Consider the following 21794-nt stretch of genomic DNA (forward strand, 5'->3'; position numbering starts at 1 on the left):
GTAATACCAGATACCTAATAATAAAGTTGCAGCCTGATTAAAACCATATCAAGTATCTCCTGTCCTCCTTTCGGTACAGCTGGACAAGAAAGCATTCTCTGGGCCTACAGGAAAAGTTACTGCTGTCAAAAGCTGGTTTAACACTTCAGCATACTCTGGTTCCAGGTGCTTAGTCAGTGACATCTCCTAAAACTTCTAAGCAAACATGTACAGCTTAATATTATTTTTTTCATTTAAATGATTTTTATAGATTATAATACATTTAGGCCTTAATATAAGTTGCCATAATTTCAATTTTAAATAGATTTATTTAAAAAAAACTGTATTTAATTAATACTAAACCATTTGCTTTAAATACAAATCAGAGTTTTTTTAATTAACAATTGATTTTTATGCACCTTGCTGTGAGGCAAGAAAGTTGGGCTGCCGTTCTACTGAAGGAATAAGGGAATATCTGCACAGCCACTTCCCACTGAGATGAGAATTCACTGTTTTAAGATGGACAGAAGCATTCTACTATTCAAAGAAGTTACTGTGGGAGTAAAAATAGGGCACGTTTGCATCCCAGTGTCAAGTTTCAAGCCAGATGTAATTTGAAAAACAAACAAAAAGTTTTGTAACATGGGAAAATAAACTACCATGTGCATTTATGATGAATGGATTTATTTTTTCTCTTCTGGGTTATGGCATGACTTTGTTGGTGTATATGTTGTCAGCCATTACTTTTAGGCTAGCACATAACTGGGAAGAGAGGGGAGGATACTAGGCACCTCAGAAATAGTACCAAATGTTGCTCCAATTGATCTGTCTGGTGGAATGTGTGTGACTAATAGACCAGCTATCCAAATTACAGGACAGAAATGGCCGCTGAAAAAGTATTAGGCTAATAATAATTTCTGTCATTTTTCATTAAAAGCCAAAGAATGAACAAATTTCAAAACTTATTTGCACTATAAATCTACTTTAAAGAGCACTTTAAAGTGCAGCCTAAAAACTTTGATCCAGCTAAAGCCTCAGTGCTACACTGTGATCTACCAACGCAGAGCTGTGGACCCACATGCAGCACCTCTGACTGCTGTGAAGTCTGCTTGAATGCAGGAGCCTGCTCCAGCAAAACCCAATGCAATCAGTGATGTCAAGTCAAGATAGCAAGTGCAATACAATCCTTCAATAGGAAATGGGGCCGCACCTCTCATTCCAGCAGTGAGCACCTGTGCAACATTAAAGTGCTGCTATTATTTTCTTAGCAAACTTGAGTCAGTTTGTACGTAGCCAATGCTAATATGCCAACATAAGAAACCAGTCCTCTGATATGGCTCAGGAATTTTATGGTAAGTCTTTCAGGAGCAATTGCCACTAAGTGATCAGAAGAGCACTCTTTGGCCACATATGTATCATACAACAATTTCTAGTTCATGAAAGCAACTAAAGAAAAAGCCCTGGTGGAGTAGGCACTGGGAAATTCAAAAACACTTAAAACTAAACTGAAGTCATGATGTCAAACATCTTTTGATTTTAACATCAACATCTGTCACAACTAGCTCGGGCAGACCCAAAAGCTGACCAATATCAAAGTTACCTGGGATTTGACTTTTAGAGGAACGGTTAAAAATGAAATAAGTGTTGTCACCCAATAAACTAGGATTTGTTTCTATACTGGCTAAAGGTTGCCTCCTCATATCAGTCAGCAATCTAGACAATTTAAAAATAAATAAAACCAACCAGTCAGTACTTTTTTAAAAATTCACAAATGGTTAGAAAAGTGACATGTGCCCATGGTAACACAATGATCTGACTGATACTCTTACAATTTGCATTCATGCATCATATACACTAAAAATGAATCTGACATGGCTAAACAAGTTTCTTATTCTTCATTCAGCATAAATATCTATATACACACACACATTAACATTTTGCCAATATTAGGGTCAGATGCCATTCATCCATGTGCTCCAAAGTTCACATAGCCCTGTCAACGTGAGCTGAGATCAAGGTCAGAGTACAGATTCTTGTAACTTTTTTTATTTATTTTTGCACACTTAGGAATATTTACATTGTTACAAAAACAAACAACCCACAGCCTACAACAAATTATTATCCTTTGGGACAAAAAACCCTAAGTATTTGATTCCCACAGTGGATGAGAAGTGATTGATCAGAACAGAAGATATTCATGTTTCACTTGATATAGCCTCAATTTATCGTTCCTCTCATTCATACTATTTTGTATTTGGGGACTGTGTGTGGCAACACCCGTACAGAGAAGGGACTGGAAATTTAAAGAGAAATCGCCCATCACCATCTCTAAGAATCTCAGAGATAGTTTGATATATTAGACTCCAATAGTTTTACTGCCCCCTCAAGTGTTTTTGTGGGGTGATAAAAGTCACATAGGTTACCAAAAGCAGAAAATGGTTTACAAAATAGGTGTTAACGGCGGAGGTCTATGATGCTTTTAGATCTAGTGTAACATTCTGAATTCAGGATAGAAATGTTACAGCATTTATGCCAGACCACTAAAGCTGAAGAGCCCTAAGAGGCTGAAGAATGCAAAAACCAACAAGCAAACAGAAATACAAACAGTATACAGGCCTGGGTGTTTCTCTCAGCTCTAAGAAATGAGAACAGAAGTAATTCAGAAATTTAGTGGTGAAACTTTGGTTGCATTCAGAAATGAAAACATTACTGGCAGTACTGGTATCTGATATTATTTTTGCAATGGATTAAAGGACTATTTAACCTTGAAGTTGTCTTGTTCATATTATTTTGTCTTATTATTTCCATCATTTTAGGAGAAGGAGGCATATACATAAGTATATGAGGAGAGGATAGACCACACTGGGCAAATCCTTTCTTTCAGAGAAAAATAATACAATGTAAATTAATAAAAATCTATTTCTAAGATCAAAAGGAAAGCAAAGCAAAGCTTTTTTGTATATCTACATGCCCCTGAGAAGAGCTCTCTTTCATAACTACTCTACCATACAGACACAACTCTCCGATCTTCCCACACTGCTTTCATTTGTGGAGGAAACAAGTTAGAATAAATTCACGTTACTTATTTCACTTCTTTGACAAACAAACAAACAAACAAAAAAAGCTTTCTGTAAGGGTACTCCATACCATTAGAAAAAAAAAATCCTCTCAAAGACTATGTATCCACAAGAAAGAAAATCACTACAGAGTGGAATACAAAATAATGAGCGGGAGGAAGTTCTCATTTTCAAACTATCTACAAATTTTCCAACTCTGAAGGGGCTTGCAGAAAATCTCTCGGGTAACACCTCTACAACAAGATTCCTTTTAGTGGGGAGAGGGATAGCTCAGTGGTTTGTGCACTGGCTTGCTAAACCCCAGGTTGTGAGCTCAATCCCTGAGGGTGTTATTTGGGGGTTGGTCCTGCTTTGAGTAGGGATTGGACTAAACGACATCTTGGTCCCTTCCAACCCTGATATTCTATGATATACCATATATATATAATTTATTTGAATGGTTTCGGAACAAAGGAATACACAATGTGTAATCTTTTGTAATATGACTAACATAAAGAGTAGTTTTGTCCTGAGGGGCCATAATTTTGTTATAGTAGATTGCCTGAAGTTTTCACGTGATCAGAAAGTATCTGATACCAAAGTATACCATCTTCCTTGTTCCTTAACTTGAAACCCTTTAACTCCCAGTGTTCACTTTATCTTTTTAGATGCAGGTGAAATGAAACTGACTATGGGCCTAGTCCTGCATTTCTTGCACAGCCAATAAACCCATTGCTTTCATGAGTGTTTTGAATATACAAAGAATGCAGGATTTTGTCCTGAATGAGCAGCAAGAAAAGGCAATGAAGAACCTGGCCTTGCAAACATTTATGCATGTGAACAACTTTACTCACATGAGCAATCATACCAAGTCCAATGAGTCTACTCACACCACAGTCATAGGTGCTGGAACAATTTTAATAGTGGGTGGGCTGACAGCCATTAAACAAAACTGTAAACCCTATGTCTTATGGAAACCACTTCTAAACAGGGCGTGTGCTGCACCCCCACCACTCGCAGTTCCAGCACCAATGAACATAGTTAAGGATGTGTAAGCGTTTACAAAATGAGGGCCTTAAAGAGCAAGACAGAAATTTTATCATGGCCTCTATTCTGCTCCTGATGACTATAATGGGACTAAAAGATTTGGTCAAATGAAACTGTGAGCTGCCCTGTGGAAACATTATACCACAATTCCAGATTGGTTTGGATCAAATGATCACTGTCCCAAATGGAATGTTGAGGTCCTGTTTTGAAGCCCACAGTAAAGTCTAATTTTCTAAGACAAATATAAATCTGTAAAGCTCCTCCACCACTGCCTACAAACAAACATAGGTTTTCCTCTCCTTCATTTTCTGCAGCTCCTGCTGCTGTAATTTGACATGAAAAGCCTACCTAAGAAAGCTGATCACCCTCCATACTGCCCCAGGATGGGACCAGACTTTTGAAAAGTAGCAAATTATGAAAACTATTGCTTAAGGGTTTTCAGAATAGGTTGGGATCGGAAACAAAATAGTTTGGGAGGAAGAACTGATTTAGTAAAAAAGAACGAGCAACTCAAAACTGAAAAAAAAAAAAAAAACCACAGAGGAAGTGTGCCTACCCTGGTTAGATCCATGCCAAGTTTGAGCTGTGAGATGAGATGAAGAATTATGCTACGCTGATCTTCCATGACTCCTAAATCCTCCTCTTCATTATCTTCGGTATCTGTCATCTCATCTTCAACCAGGATCAGCTCAGGAGCTGAATGCTAAAATGAAAACAATCACCAAGCATCACCAACCGGATAAACAAGTAGCAATTTATGTCATGTACTTATGCATGTTTAAAAATAGGGATAGCTCAGAGCACCCAGGGGGCCCATTTACAAAAATCCACTTAAGGCTGTACTACAACTTTGATGTTTCAGTAGCAACAATGGTGATCATTAGCAAGTATTAATTTATAAATTATTATATAATATTTGTACTGCAGTAGTTCCAGTCAGCAACGGGGAACACTGTGCAAAGTTCTGATACAGGTATACAAAAGCAAAATGCCTTCCCCTCCAGAAGCTTGTTCTTTTCTTTATCTATTAAACAACAAGCATGGTTGAGAATCAGCATCCTCAAGAGAGTTTCGATTTGCTAAACCACTCATGTAAATAAATATCTTAAGAAATCATCATATTGAGGACTAACTTCACATGATTTTTCCCCTCATTCATCCCAATTGCTTAACTCTAGAAATCATGGATCAAGTAAATTTTGAATAAAATGCTTATCAATGCTAATTTGACCATCATAGTCTAGAACTTTCTATAATGAAGGTAAATTAGAGTCTAATCAGAGGTATGTATATTAATGTGAATTTTTCTGCTCGTTGCAGTGCTATGAATTCATGGCATGGTGTTCAACATTTAGCTTGTTTGTGTTCAAGACAGAGGATCAATAGTATATCTGCCCATTTTCCAGATATACCAATTGAGGATTTACAAAAACAGAAAAATTATGCCACCTCCCTCCAAAGTGTACAGAGTGTGTGTGTGTGGTGGGAAGGGAATATAGAAAATTCTGCAACAAAACATAACATTTTCTTGCCTCTTAAATTACAGTATATTCATAAACTATGTCTGGGTGGTAATTACTTAAACTCAATTCTTTTTATATGGAATTCACTCCCCTTGGTGGTTCATCAGAGCCAGAGTCTAACAAGCTTCAGGGCCAGGACATGAATTATTTGGGTTTGCTCTTACATGGTTGTTCTTTTTTTGTTTATATTGCTGAAAAATTTACAAGACAGTTGTTCACATTTCTTGAGGCAGCATCAATGGTTCTTTATTGCTAACTCTGGTGTGTAGCTGTGTCTTATATATATTTAATTTTGTAAAAAAGAATATCACTGCTGCAACGACAGTTGCTCTATTATATAAATCGATACATAATTTTAAGGAATTACCAAAAAGACAGGCTGTGATGATTTTTACAGCAAAGACTAAACATTCCAAGCAAAAGAGAAAAAAACTGACATTCTGCTTCTTCTTTTATTGTACACAGAATTGGATTTTAAAACAATTTGCTCGGAAGACAGTCTACAATCATGTTAGAGCCAAAAATCCCTCACATGGCTTACAATAGTAACATACATGAAGCACGTCTTATTCACCAATATTCTGCTGGCTAGTCACTATTATGTGTAGATGTTTCCATGATTTGGATTAGGCTTTTTTTTTTTTCTTTTCTTTTTTTTTTTTTAAATTGAATGCATGTTTCAACAGCTGTCCTCCAATATAAACCATTAGTAGAACATCTCTGAACTCAAATTAGCTATGTTAATTTCATCTGATGAAACACCACTAGAACACAGAGCAATTAAAAAGGTTCTTTGTAACTACTCCATCTAGAAAACACTTAACTCCAAACTGGTAAACTGTAACCTTAACAACTGTGGAGGCTTTTGAAAGGGCAAAACCACCACTTTTTTCCACTCAGAAAAATGTATAGCATGATAACCAACCCACCCAACCACCACTAATCAACTAATGCATGATTGGCAAGTTCAGTTTCAGTATGTTAGCACATAATCTGACAACACTTACTATACATGATCTAATTCCATAATTGTATAGTAGATGCAGAATGCTGCAGTCCTACGCTGTTATGTGCATAACTGAATTTCATCTGGAGGGACTGTGGGGAGGGGTCTTCAGAACTTACAGTAGAAGTTTCTACAGCAGACTTGCCTTTCATCCCGCTTGACCTCATCAAGAGTACCGTGCTACCGTTATCAGTACTGCTGCTCTTGCTGCTAGCTCAGTTAATGGCAAGCAGCTAGAGCTGGAATTAGTAGTACTAAGAACACGCAACAGAACCTGCCCTCCCCCGCTCCCCGTTTTTAATTTCAACTGAGTTTGAAAGAGTGCTGATGTCAATCTGCTGCCGGCATTTCTAGTCACATGACACTGAGATCTGTGGGTTTAACTGCAAATAAGTCACACTGGAAAGATGCTGCTGCTGTTTCCTGAAGGTATCCCAGGGGGCAGCTTTCTGCCTGTATTTTTTTTAAAGTTTCCCCAAGCACACATGGGCAGACAACAGCCTAGCAGGAGAAATATACTTATCTTTCATTTGACAGACTAGTAGGTGTTAAGCTCTCAAGCGACACTCAAATTCAAAAATGTTACTAACCAAATATCAACTGGCTACTGTTTCTGTTCCAATTTAGTGCAATGATACAACACTGTAAAATTATATTTGCCTATTCATTAAGGGTATTTTTTTAAATGAACAAGAATTCTTTTCCTGCACATCGTTGTTAAGTTGAATGAGTAGATTTTTGAACCCAGGATTCTACACTTTTAAGGGTGAATTTGAAGGTACCGTCCATAATTAAGGCTACGTTTTTGTCACATGTATTTTTAGTAAAAAAAAAAAAAAAAAATCATAGAAAGGTCATGGGCAGTAAACAAAAATTCACAGATGTGATCAGTCCAGGACTTATACTATATACTCCTGACTAAATCGGGGGCGAAGGGGGAGGGGAGCCCAGGGGTTCTGCAAGTGCTGTGGGGGAAGCCTGGGAGCACCATGGGGCTTGGGGGGGGCAGTGGCAGAGCGTGGCCCAGGACCCCCACTGGCGAGGAGGAGGGGGTTGGCGGGGCTGGCAGGCTCCCTACCTGGCTCTGCACTTCCCCGGAAGCAACAACTTCCCCCTCTCTTAGCTCCTAGACAAAGGCAAGTATAGGCAGTTCTGCACGCTGCCTCCACCAAGAGTGCCGGCTCCGCAGCGCCCATTGGCCAGGAACCGTGGCCAATGGGAGCTGCGGGGGACAGTGTCTGCAGGCAGAGGCAGCATACAGAGCTGCCTAGCCATGCCTCCACCTGGGAGCTGAGGGATGTTGCCACTTCCAGGGAGCCCCTCCCCCCCATATAAGCACCGACCACAGACCTCACCCCTTCCCGCGCCCCAACCCTGAGCCCCCCACCCAAACTCCTGCTGCTGCTGGTGGAGGGGAATGCGGTGGCCCAAGACTGCCCCAGCAGCAGCCAGTGCGGTTGGGCCAGGGGCTGCCTCAGCTCCTCAGGCAGCCTCTGGGCCAGGCGCATCAGCCACTGCAGAAATCACAGGGGAGGTCCATAATCTGTACAATCCATAATCAATACAATTGTCAATATCATGTGAAACTAGTATACTATGCTTAATATTTAAAAAACCTAATCCTTTTTTAGAATATTAACCTGTTCTCAGTGGTGTTAGAACAACTTTCATAGTGGGAGTGCCGAAAGCCACTGAACAAAACTATAAACCTTGTATATGATGGAAACCCCTTCAAGCCAGGGGGTGCTGCAGCATCCCCAGCCCCAGCACCCCTGCCCCTCCTCACACCACATATGCAGAGACAGACTACAGTTTTCAGTAAAAATGCAGAGCCCTTAACTTTGTAAACTACTCTAAAAATAAAGTGCATCAATATTAGCCTTTTATCCAGAGTGAGCAGTAATGCAGCCATGGAACTATTTTAGTTTTCTACTCCTTTTCATTCTTTGCCAATGAAAGTTAAAAACCCAGCCAGCCAGCCAGCTGCCATTTTCATTACAGAAAGTGAACTGCAGTCCTCTTCGGTTCAATAAGCCATATTCTTTAAATACTATTTCCTAAGTGTAGGTGAATTGCCTATTAAGTGCCTTGAACATACAGAAGACTTTTTAAATAAATGCGCAAACAAAATTTCTCCAAAAAAGTACTGGTGAAGCTGTCACTGTATAACCAAATTCTAGGGCAAGTGTGCATACAGCCACAAAACAAAAGTATGTTGCATCAATAAAAAGTTAACTAATACCCAACCAGGATTTTATTCTTTATCTTCCAACAAAACAAACACACTATTGAGTATAAAACTAATAATTAACCCATTCAGCTGAGCACAGAAGATTATGGCTATTGATTATCCTTAAAAATTGCAGCTCATCTAAATAATTAGAGTACAGTAAGTGAATGATCAATTTACAGGAAAGAAATTAATTGAGAGCGCACTAACATGCTCTATATTTGTTCTCCAATGGACAAGACAACCTCAACCCTCATAATTTTCAAAGTACGCATTAAAGTTATTGAGCTGCTCCGCTTCACAGCTGTCAACTTAGGGGAAAACATAACTGTGAACAGTGCTTGGTCAGTACCACTGCTAGAGTGAGGTACAACAGCCTTTCCATTACACATGCATATGTCTAACCCAGCAGTTCTCAAACTGTGGGTTGCGACCCCTGATGAGGTTGCCAAGCCTGGCACTGGACTTAGTGTGGCCTGCGGCCAAGGTCCGAGCGCCACCGACCGGGGCCGAGGTCTTCAGCCTTGGGTAGCAGGGATCATGTTACAGCACCCCCCTCCACCTGGGGCTAAAGCCCTTTGGCTTTGGCTTTGTCCCCCCTGCCCAAATTGGTGGTGCTCGGGCTTGGGACCCAGGCAGTCTCAGGCTTCGGTCCCTGCTCCTGGGGTCATGTAGTAATTTTTGTTGTCAGAAAGGGGTCTCAGTGCAATGAAGTTTGACAACCCCTGGTCTAACCTAACTCAAAAAAGGCAAACAAAAGCTTATAATAGTGGAGATGAGATATTAAAGAGAACTTACCTTCCCAAAAAAATTCTAGAAGATGATATGTGAAAAATAACAGGTTATTTCTGCAGTCCTATTTAAGGTTTAAACCTTATTTATTTAATTTCAAAGTAACCAAATACTTTTTAGGCCTCTCTCAGTATTAATATCTTTTAGGTTCAATTGTAGGAGATTTATGAAAATGCACTTTTTTGAAGGAGAATCATTTTTAAAACACTCAATTTAATTAAAAAGCAGATTGTTTCATTTAGAGAGGTCACTTGTTAAGACAAGGAATTGATGTTTTAACTAACAAACTCTGTCAAGAAACATCAATTCTCTTTCTAAGAGATTAAATCAGTAAGTAAAAATTCCTTCAAATAAGTAGACTGTCTTAAAAAAAAATCAGGAAGAGTACACTTCCATAGATAGTAAATAAAATCCATATAGCCAATGGCAGATTTTCTATAAGAGGAAAAACCTCCTTAAGCCTCTACTCCACTACAAAAATCTCTCAACAAGTCTGGATTTTTCAAATTCTGATGACAGTCTCATAACTGAATTTTTAGGCGGTTAGTTCTTTTGGAGTAATCAGTTTCAGGACCAAGTTTTCAAACATGGACTCCCAAACCGTACAGGCAAATGTTTTTAGAATAAATTGGGTAACTGTACGATGAATCATGACAGAGGACTTCACTTTTTTTTTGGCAGTACAATATGATAACAAAATAAGGGCAATGCACATTTAAAGCTATATATGCTGAGGCTTCATATTAAAGTAAGGAGACAACTGTCACTGCTATACCTGGACCACTATCTTCAGTTCTTCTAGGTACTTCTTTACTAGAAAAATATAGACAAACTAGAGGAAATTCCAAGGAGGATATAAAATGATTGAGAAGGCTGAAGGACTGACTTGTGAGGTGAGACTGAAGAGCTAAATATATAAAGGTTTAGCCTAGTAGCGAGTGAGGAAAGGAAAAAACAACAAATATTTGAAGGGTATAAATGGTAAGTATGAAAAAAAATTAGTGTGGCACAAGGGAATATAACCAGGAGCAATGGGATGAAACTAACAGAAGCAAAGTTTAGGTTAATGATCATGATTTCTTGATAGTAAAATATATTAGGATTTTAAGTAATTTCCTAAGGGAAGTAGACTCAAGGGATGAGGCTTCCACATTTAAAACTAGCTTGGGAAATGCACTAGACTATATACTGTAGTGAACACTCATGCATGGAGAAGGATGGACTAAATTACTCACAGGTTTTGTCTATAGTGGGAAATGATATCTTGTTTGATTACAATGTTAAAACACAATTTAGCATTCAGTGTAGGCAAGGACTGCCATGTTAATGATGAGTCAACTGGTCATAGATAACCTCAACCAGTAAACCTTAAACTCAATGTAGGCAAATAGTCTTTTGCATCTCTAATTTTTCATTCTGAATTTCATTCTGTTCACAATAGAGGTTTGCCAGCAGTGTTCATCACTTGCATATGTGACAGCGATTAAAACTCACAGGCCAGATTCTTGGCTGGAAGTCCACAGAGCTATGCCAATTTACATTCGCTGAGAAATTTGTCCCATACATTAGTCACCACTGTTAGTGCCAGAATTAGATTCCTTTTTCTACAGTAGGTAATATTAACAGCACCTTTAGACATATCGATTAACAATGAACCATTACTTCTCAGTGGGTTTGTCACTAATTGCATATGCATCTCTGTGAGTGACTTGTCAGCTTCTTTTGCCTGTATTTATACCTTCCAATCATTTAAACATATTCGTTACCAACTGCAGCATGTGCATGATGAGATAAGATCCATCAATGCACTGTACCCTCATTGACAGTGAGCTGAATGAGCTAACCTATCATTTGAGTCTCAGGTGTAGCTTGTTCAGAAAGATCCATTTAGTAAATGGTTCTATGTAGTAACTAGCTTGTCAGTGGGTGCTAAAGGAAAAAAAAATCCAGGAAGACTAATCACAAACTAAAATTATTTCTCAAAATAAAAAAAATCTGAGTATAAAGACAGTGTCCCTCACCTCAAATCCATCTTACAGCCACAAGTTACAGTAAGTATTACTAACACCATCCAGGGAGTTCAACTCTCCTACCACGGTAGAAACTATTTAAATCACTAATTTTAAACATGATTTAAATCAGCAAACAGAAAACCTTAATCTAAATGATTAATTTTAATCACCTTTTGCATTTATACTTTTTAGTTACTTTCCTAAAGAAAGGTTGATTCTCACTGGCAGGTAACCACTAAAACATGTTGATTTGCAACCAAATATACTCTTTACACTAAATTTGGTGCTGCTTTTTGTTAACCAGAAGGACATACTATATCTATACACATTTATTTAATAAATTAGATAGCTAAATTTCTTTTTTAGTATCTTTGAAAATCGTGACTGACGCATTTCTTATTTACAGAACGATAGTTTTAACCTGTGATTTGTGTCAAGCTCCATTTGGAGAGAAATTCAAATCAATTAAAAATGCACAAAACCAAACTTTTAAAATTACATAAAATGACCTTAAGTGTGCTGGATGCATAAGAAAAAAGCTTATCAGAACAGATTTTGCATAAAAATCACTGACTTATTACAGAGTTTATATATTTATCTGAACACTTTATCTGTAGTTAGTAAATTGAACTGATTGTTTCTGGTCACCATGTCCTTCAAGCTCTAGAACTAGTAGCACTCATCCTCTTACATCTAAAACACATCTAAATTCTGATATTTTAATTTTTTTTGGTATTTCTCCACCGTCTCCTACTCTGAAAGTGCTTCTGCCCTTTAGCAGACAAGTTTCACCTTATTCAAAGTTGTGGTCAGCAGAGTCTTGTGGGATATAATGAGTCTCTCTCACATAAGCCTCTTTCATCTCAACAGAATTTCAAATAAAATGGAACATAACACTCTTCTAAAATTAATGATAGCAGATTAGAGAAAGAAGAAAGGGAAGGAGCAGGAAGAACAGTGCTACAGGAAACTCAAACCAATTACTCCAAACTTCAACAGTGACCTCCATCCCGCTGCAGCCCTGCTGGGCTCCTCTCCTTGATAACTTTTTGATCTGCCACTGGAAGGCAGAATGAAAAGAGCAGACTGGGGTAAAATTTTCAACATTGTCTACATGATTTAGGAGCCTAAATCTCACTTTCAGCAGCAACTTGGTCACGTAGTTTCAATGAGACACTGGCTCTCAAGTGCCCAAATCACTTTTGAAAAAGGGACTCTGGAACTTTTACCATCATGGGTAAGGTGGCAAGTTTTTCACAGAGGTCACAGAAGTCATGGATTCCATGAATTTCCAGGACCTCCGTGACTTCCGCAGCTGCAGCGGCTGGTCTGGCTGACCCCAGGGCAACCAGAGCAGCTGGGGCAGCCCTGGGGCCAGCGGCACCAGCCACTGCTCTGGCGGGCCCAAGCATTGCCCCAGAGCAGCAGACTGGGAGCCACAGCGGGGCCCTGGGCCACCCCCCGCCTGGAGGAGGAGCAGGGGCAGTGGTGGGGCCCCAGGCCGTCCCCCTCCCGGAGGAGGAGTGGTGGCAGTGGTGATTGTGGGGCCCCAGGTCACCCTCCCCAAGGAGGAGCAGCAGTGGGGCCGCGGACCACTACCCACCCCCCAGAAGCAGCAGCAGCGCCGCGGGAAGCTCCCTCTCCTGCTGCAGCTGGGTCCCGGGTCACCCCCCACTCCCAGGAGCAGCAGTGACCACCAGACTACCCTGCCCAGCAGCAGCATCCACTGGAGCACTCCCCCCACCCCACAGCATCTAAGATTTAGGCACGGGTATTTTTAGTAAAAGTCACAGACAGGTCACTGGCCATGACTTTTTCGTTATTGCCCATGACCTGTTTGTGATTTTTACTAAAAATACCCATGCCCAAATCGTAGCCTTAATCATGGGCTTATGGAGGCTACAGGTCTAGAGCAATGTTTACACAGCCCACATATCCTGCCTTACCAAAAAAAGATCTCCTAAATGAGGCAGTGGAGTAAGGTAGATGACTCAATTGATACATTTAAAACTCCAGTGATATCCAGAGGCTGATTGTCCATATCACTACATACTACATTTGCCATACCCAATAAGGGAGCAATTTTTCAACAGAAATATTATTTTTCAAAACTAAATATTAAAAAAACTCCCTTAAGAGTTTCTTTATACATTTTGTTTCCAAGAGCTTAATCATGCTAGGCTTACTGTAGGAGAGTCAAAATTAAAACTTGACCTTTTAAAAAAAATGGTTAATATTACGCAGCCAACAGACTAACTGGGCTGGGGGAAATTGCAATTAAAAAAATTAAGTTACTATTTACAAAGAATGGAGGTATGGAATCTGTAGCTGGAATCTTGGTTAAAGACAGAAAATCTGATTTTCCTTTTACTTATACCAAAGTAAATTAGAAGTCCACTGGGGGATTCACACAGGCATAAGAAGAACCAGGTCCAACTTGAGCATATGAAAATATTCATGAATTCAAATTACTGAAATCCCTGAAAATATAAGTTTTTAGCTTCTTATAATTAATTGCTTTTATTCAGTTCTGATAAATATGACTTGTCTCCAAATACAAACATTTTCCTATTTAAATAAAATTCTTTACCAAATTTCTAAGCATCTAGCATTACTTTTTCCACTAAAACTAAAACTCTAGGTTCATTTTGGGAGAATGAACAAGCCATGACATTGTCACAAGATAACAGTTTATTTTTTTCAGATATTCTAATGACTGAAACTCTACCCAAAGGACTATTTCCTTAAGTTCATTTCCAGCCAAACACAGGTGATCGTTTTATTTTTGATACTTCTACATTATACTGTAACATTTGAGAGAATTTCCCTGTACATCCACAAGCTGCAAACGATCTTGCAAGACCCTCGAATTGGAAATCTGAACTAAAAAACAGCAGGCGTACTCCCTCAGTCCAGGCTAACCAGATGCAAGGTTTAATCTGGTTACTTCCCTCAGCCTACCAATGTTATCTATGACTTGTCTGGGTTAGACTTCTACCAGCCATTATCCAGGCCGCACTCTTGCCCATTCTTGTGCCAGAATTCCTTTCCATCACTATTGCATTTTGTGGTGTTGTTATTTCTATAAAGGTGGAGTGCAAAAAGGATAATCTTGTACATTTCACTGCTTCTTTGCCACTTGTATTTGAAAAAGCAGGAGATGTAAAATTAGGATATTGCTTAATCTAAACTCTAATATACAAAAATGCTTCTCAGTATTGTATGCCCTTAAGAACTCAATACAAACATTTTTTAATCAGAGTTGCCATCAAAAAAGGAGGAGAAAAGGCAGCAGCAGCAGCGACAATAAAATGATCAAAGAGAAAATCCCTACAGGCTTGTCCTAAAAGAAAGAACGAAAGACCGTAGAGACAAACGCAAATTGTTTATTATGAAAGTTTATTTTATGCTAATCTAGACAAACAAGAAAATTAATACAATAACACGCAACAGATATGTTGTAAAAATGTATTTTCTAAGATGACAAAGCCAATAGTGAAGAAAACAAATCTCCTTCTAAATGTGGACAGATTTGCTTTGAGAGTCAAATTTTTAAATGTAGATGCCCATAAAAAACAGCAGCTGGAGTTCTTGGAAATGGAAATCAGGGCTGGTCCACACTATGGGGGGGAAATCGATCTTAGATACGCAACTTCAGCTACGTGAATAACGTAGCTGAAGTCGAATATCTAAGATCGGATTACTCACCCCTCCTCACCACGCGGGATCGATGTTCGCGGCTCTCCCTGTCGATTCCGGAACTCCGTTGGGGTTGATGGAGTTCCGGGATCGATATAAGCGCGCTCGGGGATCGATATATCGCGTCTAGATTAGACGCGATATATCGATCCCCGAGCAATCGATTTTAACCCGCCGATACTCGGGTAGTCTGGACGTGGCCTCCGTTACTCAGACCACATAAAAGCAAACATAGTATATCAGTATAGCAAGGCCAGCATAAAAGCAATTCATGTCTTACTTGAATAAGCCCTTGTCAGTGGTGGAATCCCCAAAGCTCTAACATTTTTGTTTGTTTGTTTTACCTGAGGAATACTAATGAAGAAAAAACGGTAACTTGCTCAGTCTCCAGAGTGAACGGCAGTCATTTCTTATAAGGATGCGCTTCCTTTAGCTAGTCACAAATCACTGCCTCCGCAGTTTTCATGACCCACAAGCAAGACAAATAAAGAGCTTCATAAATATCCAAGAAAAGATTTCTACCCTTTCTAGATTAAGTTGAAACCTGCACTGGCATGTTCATGGGTTGCCTGTTATAGTTCTAGAAAGTACCCTAGAATAGCAAGCTCGTCCTTGTCTGTAATACCACAGGTGTAAAAACAGGAACTGAATTGAAACAACCATCTTTGATACTAAAGGTGTGATAGGGTCTTGAGAAAGAGTGAGTACAACAGAATTTGGACAGATGCAGTGCCTTTTATAGTGAAGATTTCACAAAGTGCTTTATAGTAAGCTAGATGCAGATGAGACAGTGTTTTAGGTAAGCACCACAGCTCTCAGCAACAGGCATGAGCAGCAGAACCCATTTTATTTCAAGGGAAAGTGTTAACCAGAACACTAGAGTTTCCCCATCAACTTCACATCTGGATAACCTCCAGAAATAGGCAGAAGGTATTTCTATTGTCTCATCCAAATTAAGCTCTTTGGATCAGGAAGTCTTTTATACCTTTGTATGGCTATTGGCAGTATTTTTCAGCCTTGATTTATTAGAATGGAGAAGTATAATAAGTTTCCCATTGATCCCTGAGAGAAGGGGCTCCTTGGTGAGGTTGGTGGAAAGGCTCCTACCTCCACTCATATTTAATCCCAGTGCTCAGGGTGGATTTATGCCACCCTGTTAAACCCCTATCACTGCCTGAGGAGAGGGAGGAAAAGAGGGAAAATCATTGACTCATCCAAGACAACTGTCACACATGGAGCTGCACAAAATTTTGGCGCTATGGGGGTAATGTAACAGGGGAATAGCCACAGGTGGGCGTGGGTGGGTTGTGGTCCACTCATTTCACTTCTAGGACCACCCAAATTGGAGCCAGAGCCCCCCAAATCCACAGGCTGGGACTTCCAACCCTGACTCGGGTCTGTCCACCTGCCACGTCCCTCTCTGGCCAGTGCCGCGTGCTGCTGCTCCAGTGGGTCTCCCGCCTCAGCTCTGGCCCCACCCAGACCCACCCCCACAAGGCACAGTCTCGGTGGGAGTGAGTCATTCCAGGTGGGGGGGTTGTGGGGGCGGGGCTAATGAGGTGCAGGAGACTGGGGCAGCAGCGCACAGCCCTGGCAGCAGAGGGACACACCTGGCTGGACACGAAGCTGGGGTCAGGATGGGTGGGCAGAGCGTGAGCCCCGGTGGGTCTCTTTCTGCTCCCTGGGCACACCTCGTAGCCTGTGTGCACCAGACAGCCTCATCTTCTCGTGCCTGAGCTGTAAGGGCCAGCTGAAGAGGGTGTGGGGAGGCAGGCCCCCCCCATCACTCCTATCCCCTCCCTTCATTGGCCACCCACCCAAAAATCAGGACCCACCCAGTCTTCCTGTCCTAGCTACACCACTGTGGTGCACTACATAGTGAAACATGGTAATTTTCACTTTGCTAATTTGGCAAACCCAATCATTCAAGTTGAGACACCAAACACCTGATTTTTCAGAGTACTTAGAATTATACAGCACTTCGTACATTCAAAGACCAACTCCCATTGCGTTCAGTTGCAGCTCTGAGCGCTCAGCCAACAATTCCGCAAATCAGACCCTAGTGTCTGGTATCAGAAAACAAGGAGAACACAGTTATTGACCACCTATAAAAAGTTTGGTTTACGTGACTTGCCCAGCATCACGCAGTAACTCTGTAGCCGAGGCAGGGATAAAATCCAGTTCTCCAGGGCAGTATTCAGCTGCCTTAACCATGAGACCACCCTTTCTCTTCCTGAATTCCCCTGCCTCATTCACTATTCACTTTCCAGACTCTGCAACAAGCGAGGAAGAGCCCCTACAGACAACAGCCTCCTTCAATACACAATCCTGATTCAGCTTCAGAACAGGCCCAGCATAGGCCAGTGGAAAAAATAGTATGTGATCATGTAATTTAAGACTGCATCATAATGCTTATAGACAAGGGGGATTAATTATGGTTGGATAGACAACCTTAATTCTGGCATAGCCTAACTTCTGAATGCTTGACTTTGCAACATTAATGTTCTTTAAATGTAATTGTGTGTGTAATTTCCTAGCTGGATTTTTTTAAAGCAAGCTGAAAAAAGAAATTCCATCATGTGGCATTATACTGACACCCAACTGGTCATTGGGAAGGCTGGGTCCTCCTCAGCTGGGGAGTCTCCCCTCTCTCTTACCCACAAAATGCATGAGCCAGTGATGCCAGGAGTTCTTAGCAGACTCCTCTGCACTCCACCCTATAGCAACAGATTCTTCATGCACCAGGCTTCAATACCATTTGGCCTGGCCTCCACTCCATCTGGATGGAGGCATAGGCCAAGCGAAATTGAGTGGAATTGTGACCTCATGCACCAGGTCACAATGCCCCTTACTCAAATCCAGCCCAGCTGCCTCTTCATCTGTACAGAGGGGCGTCCACGTCAAAATTTCAGTAGTGTTACAACCACACAGCCATATTGATTTCATACAGGACTACATCAGGACTACCTGATTTCATACAAGACTACTGCTTAGAAGTGATCAGGTCATGGCCCCTCGGAGCTCTGTGGCCTGTGGAACTTTGAGTAAGTGCAAAAACTCTGTGGAGTCGGGGCTGTTGGCACTCCCTCCCTTTGCCCTTTCAGTTGGTGCCACTGGTCTCTTCCCCACCCTCATTCTCCTCACAATGGCATCCTCAGGCTTCTCATCCCAGTCCCAGTCTCCTGGCCTAAAATGTCCTAGTCTCACCTCTCCAGACTCCCATCACTCCCCACCTCCCCAAACACCAACTCTCCCAGTCTCTTTGCCCAGCTAGAGTTTTTCAAAGAAAGATTCAACTGAATTTAGTAACATGGACAAAACAACATATTTTCCCCTAGCTTTCACTCTCAGAAACATCTGGACTGTTTGGCCTGAAATTAAAATAAAAAATAAAAAAAATACAAGAACACAATGTGAGGCAGACATCTGGCAAGAAAAATTTCAGCCTAAACCGGTAAAGTTTGGCAAAGTTATGAAAAGCTGAAAAGAGGGTCTGATAATGGGAAGTGATGGGAAATCTTAATAGGCAGCATTGGTAGCATTGCCTATGATATACAGAGGAACATGGATGACAGCACAAAACATAATACAATTAAGTTAATATACAACATTGAAATAAAGTTAGTGTTGGTATTTTTGTTAAGTTTTGCTCAATGGGTTTTAATTTATCTTTGAAACCTTACTGTACAGGTATTATTGGATTCTTTATATTCTGTTATTTCTTACACTGATTGAATTCCACTTGCAATTATGGCATTTGGGGATGGGTATTGGTTCAGAACTGGGTTCAGATTTTTTTTAATGAAACTTCATGGCTTTTTGTCATAAGTAAAGATATTATCCTTGTAAAATATGTCACACACAGAATTTAGGGGCACCAAATAAAATTCAAAGGCTTTGGCTTAAATTTTCTCTCAGTAAAAAAACATTTCCGTGAACAGGTTTACTAGGGATTTTGTCTGCTAGCACAGTGACTGCTGCAGAGAACTCTAAAATCAAGATTAGTTAGATTAGTGTAAATCATTTTCTATCAATGCTCCTGCAGCAGTTTACTGTCATTAAATTCTACTTTTAGTGTAATTGTACATTTAATCCTTAAGTATACTTTACCTGAGAATTTCCAATTGATTATCTCAGATGTCATTTTTGGGATGGTCTGATAGTGAAAGGATTAACTAGTAGAATCTTTGACCACACATTAATTTAGCCATACAAGTCATTACAGCATATTACAGGCTAGGGGCATTTAATGCACTATGCAGCGCAAAAAGGATTTACTCATGTATAGTGGAAAAAGCAGAGTGCATTAAGAAATCCTCCAACATCTGTGCTGCAGAGAGAAAAGCGCCTCTCTCTGTAATACAGCACATGCTCCTCACAAACCTTCTGTTCTCGTTCCGTTACTGGACATGTTGTTAGCACCATCTATTTATTGTTTAGCTGATCTCAGAGTATCAAATACAAAGATTTATGTCAAGTACAAAGCACTGAAAAGCATTCCAGAGCCCTGGGCAAGCCCATCGCTTAAAACATAGGTTTTCAGTTCAACAGAATGTATGTGTCCTTTGTATTTCTATTTCCTGCACCTTGATTAGTTGCTAAAATATATAAGGAGTCACCGTTTTAATATTGTTTTTAATCTATTATCTGTAGTACACTAGCACCTAGAGGCCCCAGTGGAGACTGAAGCCCTGCTGTGCTGGGCACTGTACAAACACATAGTAAAGAGAGAGTGTCTGCCCAGAAGAGGTTACAGCCTAAACAGGTAAGATAGATGTCAATGCCCTATCAAAAAGGAGAATGACATACAGAATGATACCATGCACATGGGCCAGCCACTAGTTATGGCTGAAAACACTGACTGCCTACAGTCACTGCCACAATAAAAACCTGATTTGACAGAGAGGTGGGATTAATGTTAAACCTCAGACCAGCAAGAGGAAAGATGCCTAAATATAGATAATGGTGTCTCTTAGGGACAAATGTTGCTGTGTACAAAACGTGGGGGAGGGTTGGGAAGTGCAGGAAGAAACAAAGACCGCACAGAGACTGTGCACTCAGAAGATGCTGGGGAGCAACTGAGGTGACATCCAAAGGATGCTTAGGATGGGTTTGACAGTGGCCAGTGGGTCCCATCCCTACAGGGATCCATAGGTCTAAAACTAGGATTTTCAGGTGTCCCGTTTTCAACATCCGGCATACCCCCTGCGCACACCTACGTTTGCACATTGAAATAATTCGGGACTCTAGTCTGCCTAGTATACAAAGATTTTCTATATCTCAGTTCACACTATGAATGCCAATATTACATATCAGTACCTTTTTTCAAAGGATAATCAATATTTTAACTATTAAATGAGGGATACAAGGGGAAAGGGAAACTGGCTGCTTTGCATTGCTCCAGAGTGGGATAAAGCAACCATGTGGCACTGGTGAAATTAGCCCTTAAAGCTAAAGTAAAAAAGTCTTAAAGATGATGATGCGTATCTCCAAACCATTAGAAATACAATGTGTAACATTCTCTGGCATTCTTGTTTGGGGTTCATTTCTGAACATTTAAAAAGGAAACTTCCCAGACAAAACTTGCTTAAATTGGACTCAAGGTGGAGGGTACATATCTGTAGTTCACAGCATAAACACATTACAGGGGATGTTGTTGTAATCATCACTAAAACAAGCGTTACTAATTCAGGAAATTCAGAGTTAGGATCCCAGTGTAAATTTAAAATAAACGTAAACATATTAAAATTTGGAAATGCTGTAGTAAAGGCACTTAAAAAACTTAACTCCGTCTGTTGTGACCACATGAGTCAAAATTGAAAAATCAAATATGTTTTTTAGAAACCATTGGTTTTGAATTTAATCCAGACCAGCTAATACCATAATATACTAATTATAATTCTACATTTGTTTTGCATGGTGTCATTATAGGCTAGAATTAAAGTTACTTGCAAATGCACAGTTAAGACACATATACCTTAACGTGTTTGGATGATTCTAAGTTTCCTGGTCTGGTAATGCTTTTTGTGATGATAGTTATGACATCCCTGTAAGGATTTTACTCTTGAGTTCCTGATACATACTTTCAATCTTAACTCTATTTTAATGTATTTTCTATATTCACAGATAACATCTACATTAGCCAGATCCTTGACTTACATAAATTGGTATAGCTACATTAATTTCAGTGGAGCTATGCAGATTTATAAGAGCTGAATATCTGGCTCTTGAGTAATGGAAATCTGAGGGATAGTCAGCGGCAGATACACAGATTCTAGCAATGTACAACGTATTTACACCACGAGAGAAGACAAAAAAGTAGAACACTTTTGTATTTCGATTCTGTTTTTTAGGCAGGGGTGTCTACGATTCCATAATGTAACCAGCTGATTCCCTCAAGGGTAGCAATTTAAATGACTTGTTCTATTTTAAGCTACAGGTCGATTCAGA

At 40.1% G+C, this 21794-nt stretch overlaps 2 protein-coding genes across 2 annotated transcripts in view; one reads left to right on the top strand and one right to left on the bottom strand.

Annotated features, from left to right (window-relative positions):
* Positions 1-21794, top strand: part of GPD1L (glycerol-3-phosphate dehydrogenase 1 like) — an 844690-nt gene that overhangs the window by 617949 nt on the left and 204947 nt on the right. The window lies entirely within an intron of this gene.
* The window catches only part of OSBPL10 (oxysterol binding protein like 10), a 172126-nt gene that overhangs the window by 31609 nt on the left and 118723 nt on the right, over positions 1-21794 (bottom strand). Inside the window, exon 7 of the mRNA XM_050938385.1 lies at positions 4639-4785. Within this exon, the coding sequence (XP_050794342.1) occupies positions 4639-4785 (147 nt within the window). The remainder of the gene's footprint in view (positions 1-4638; positions 4786-21794) is intronic.

The sequence above is a fragment of the Gopherus flavomarginatus genome, chromosome 2 (assembly GCF_025201925.1).
Source record: "Gopherus flavomarginatus isolate rGopFla2 chromosome 2, rGopFla2.mat.asm, whole genome shotgun sequence".
NCBI classification, from domain to species: domain Eukaryota; kingdom Metazoa; phylum Chordata; order Testudines; family Testudinidae; genus Gopherus; species Gopherus flavomarginatus.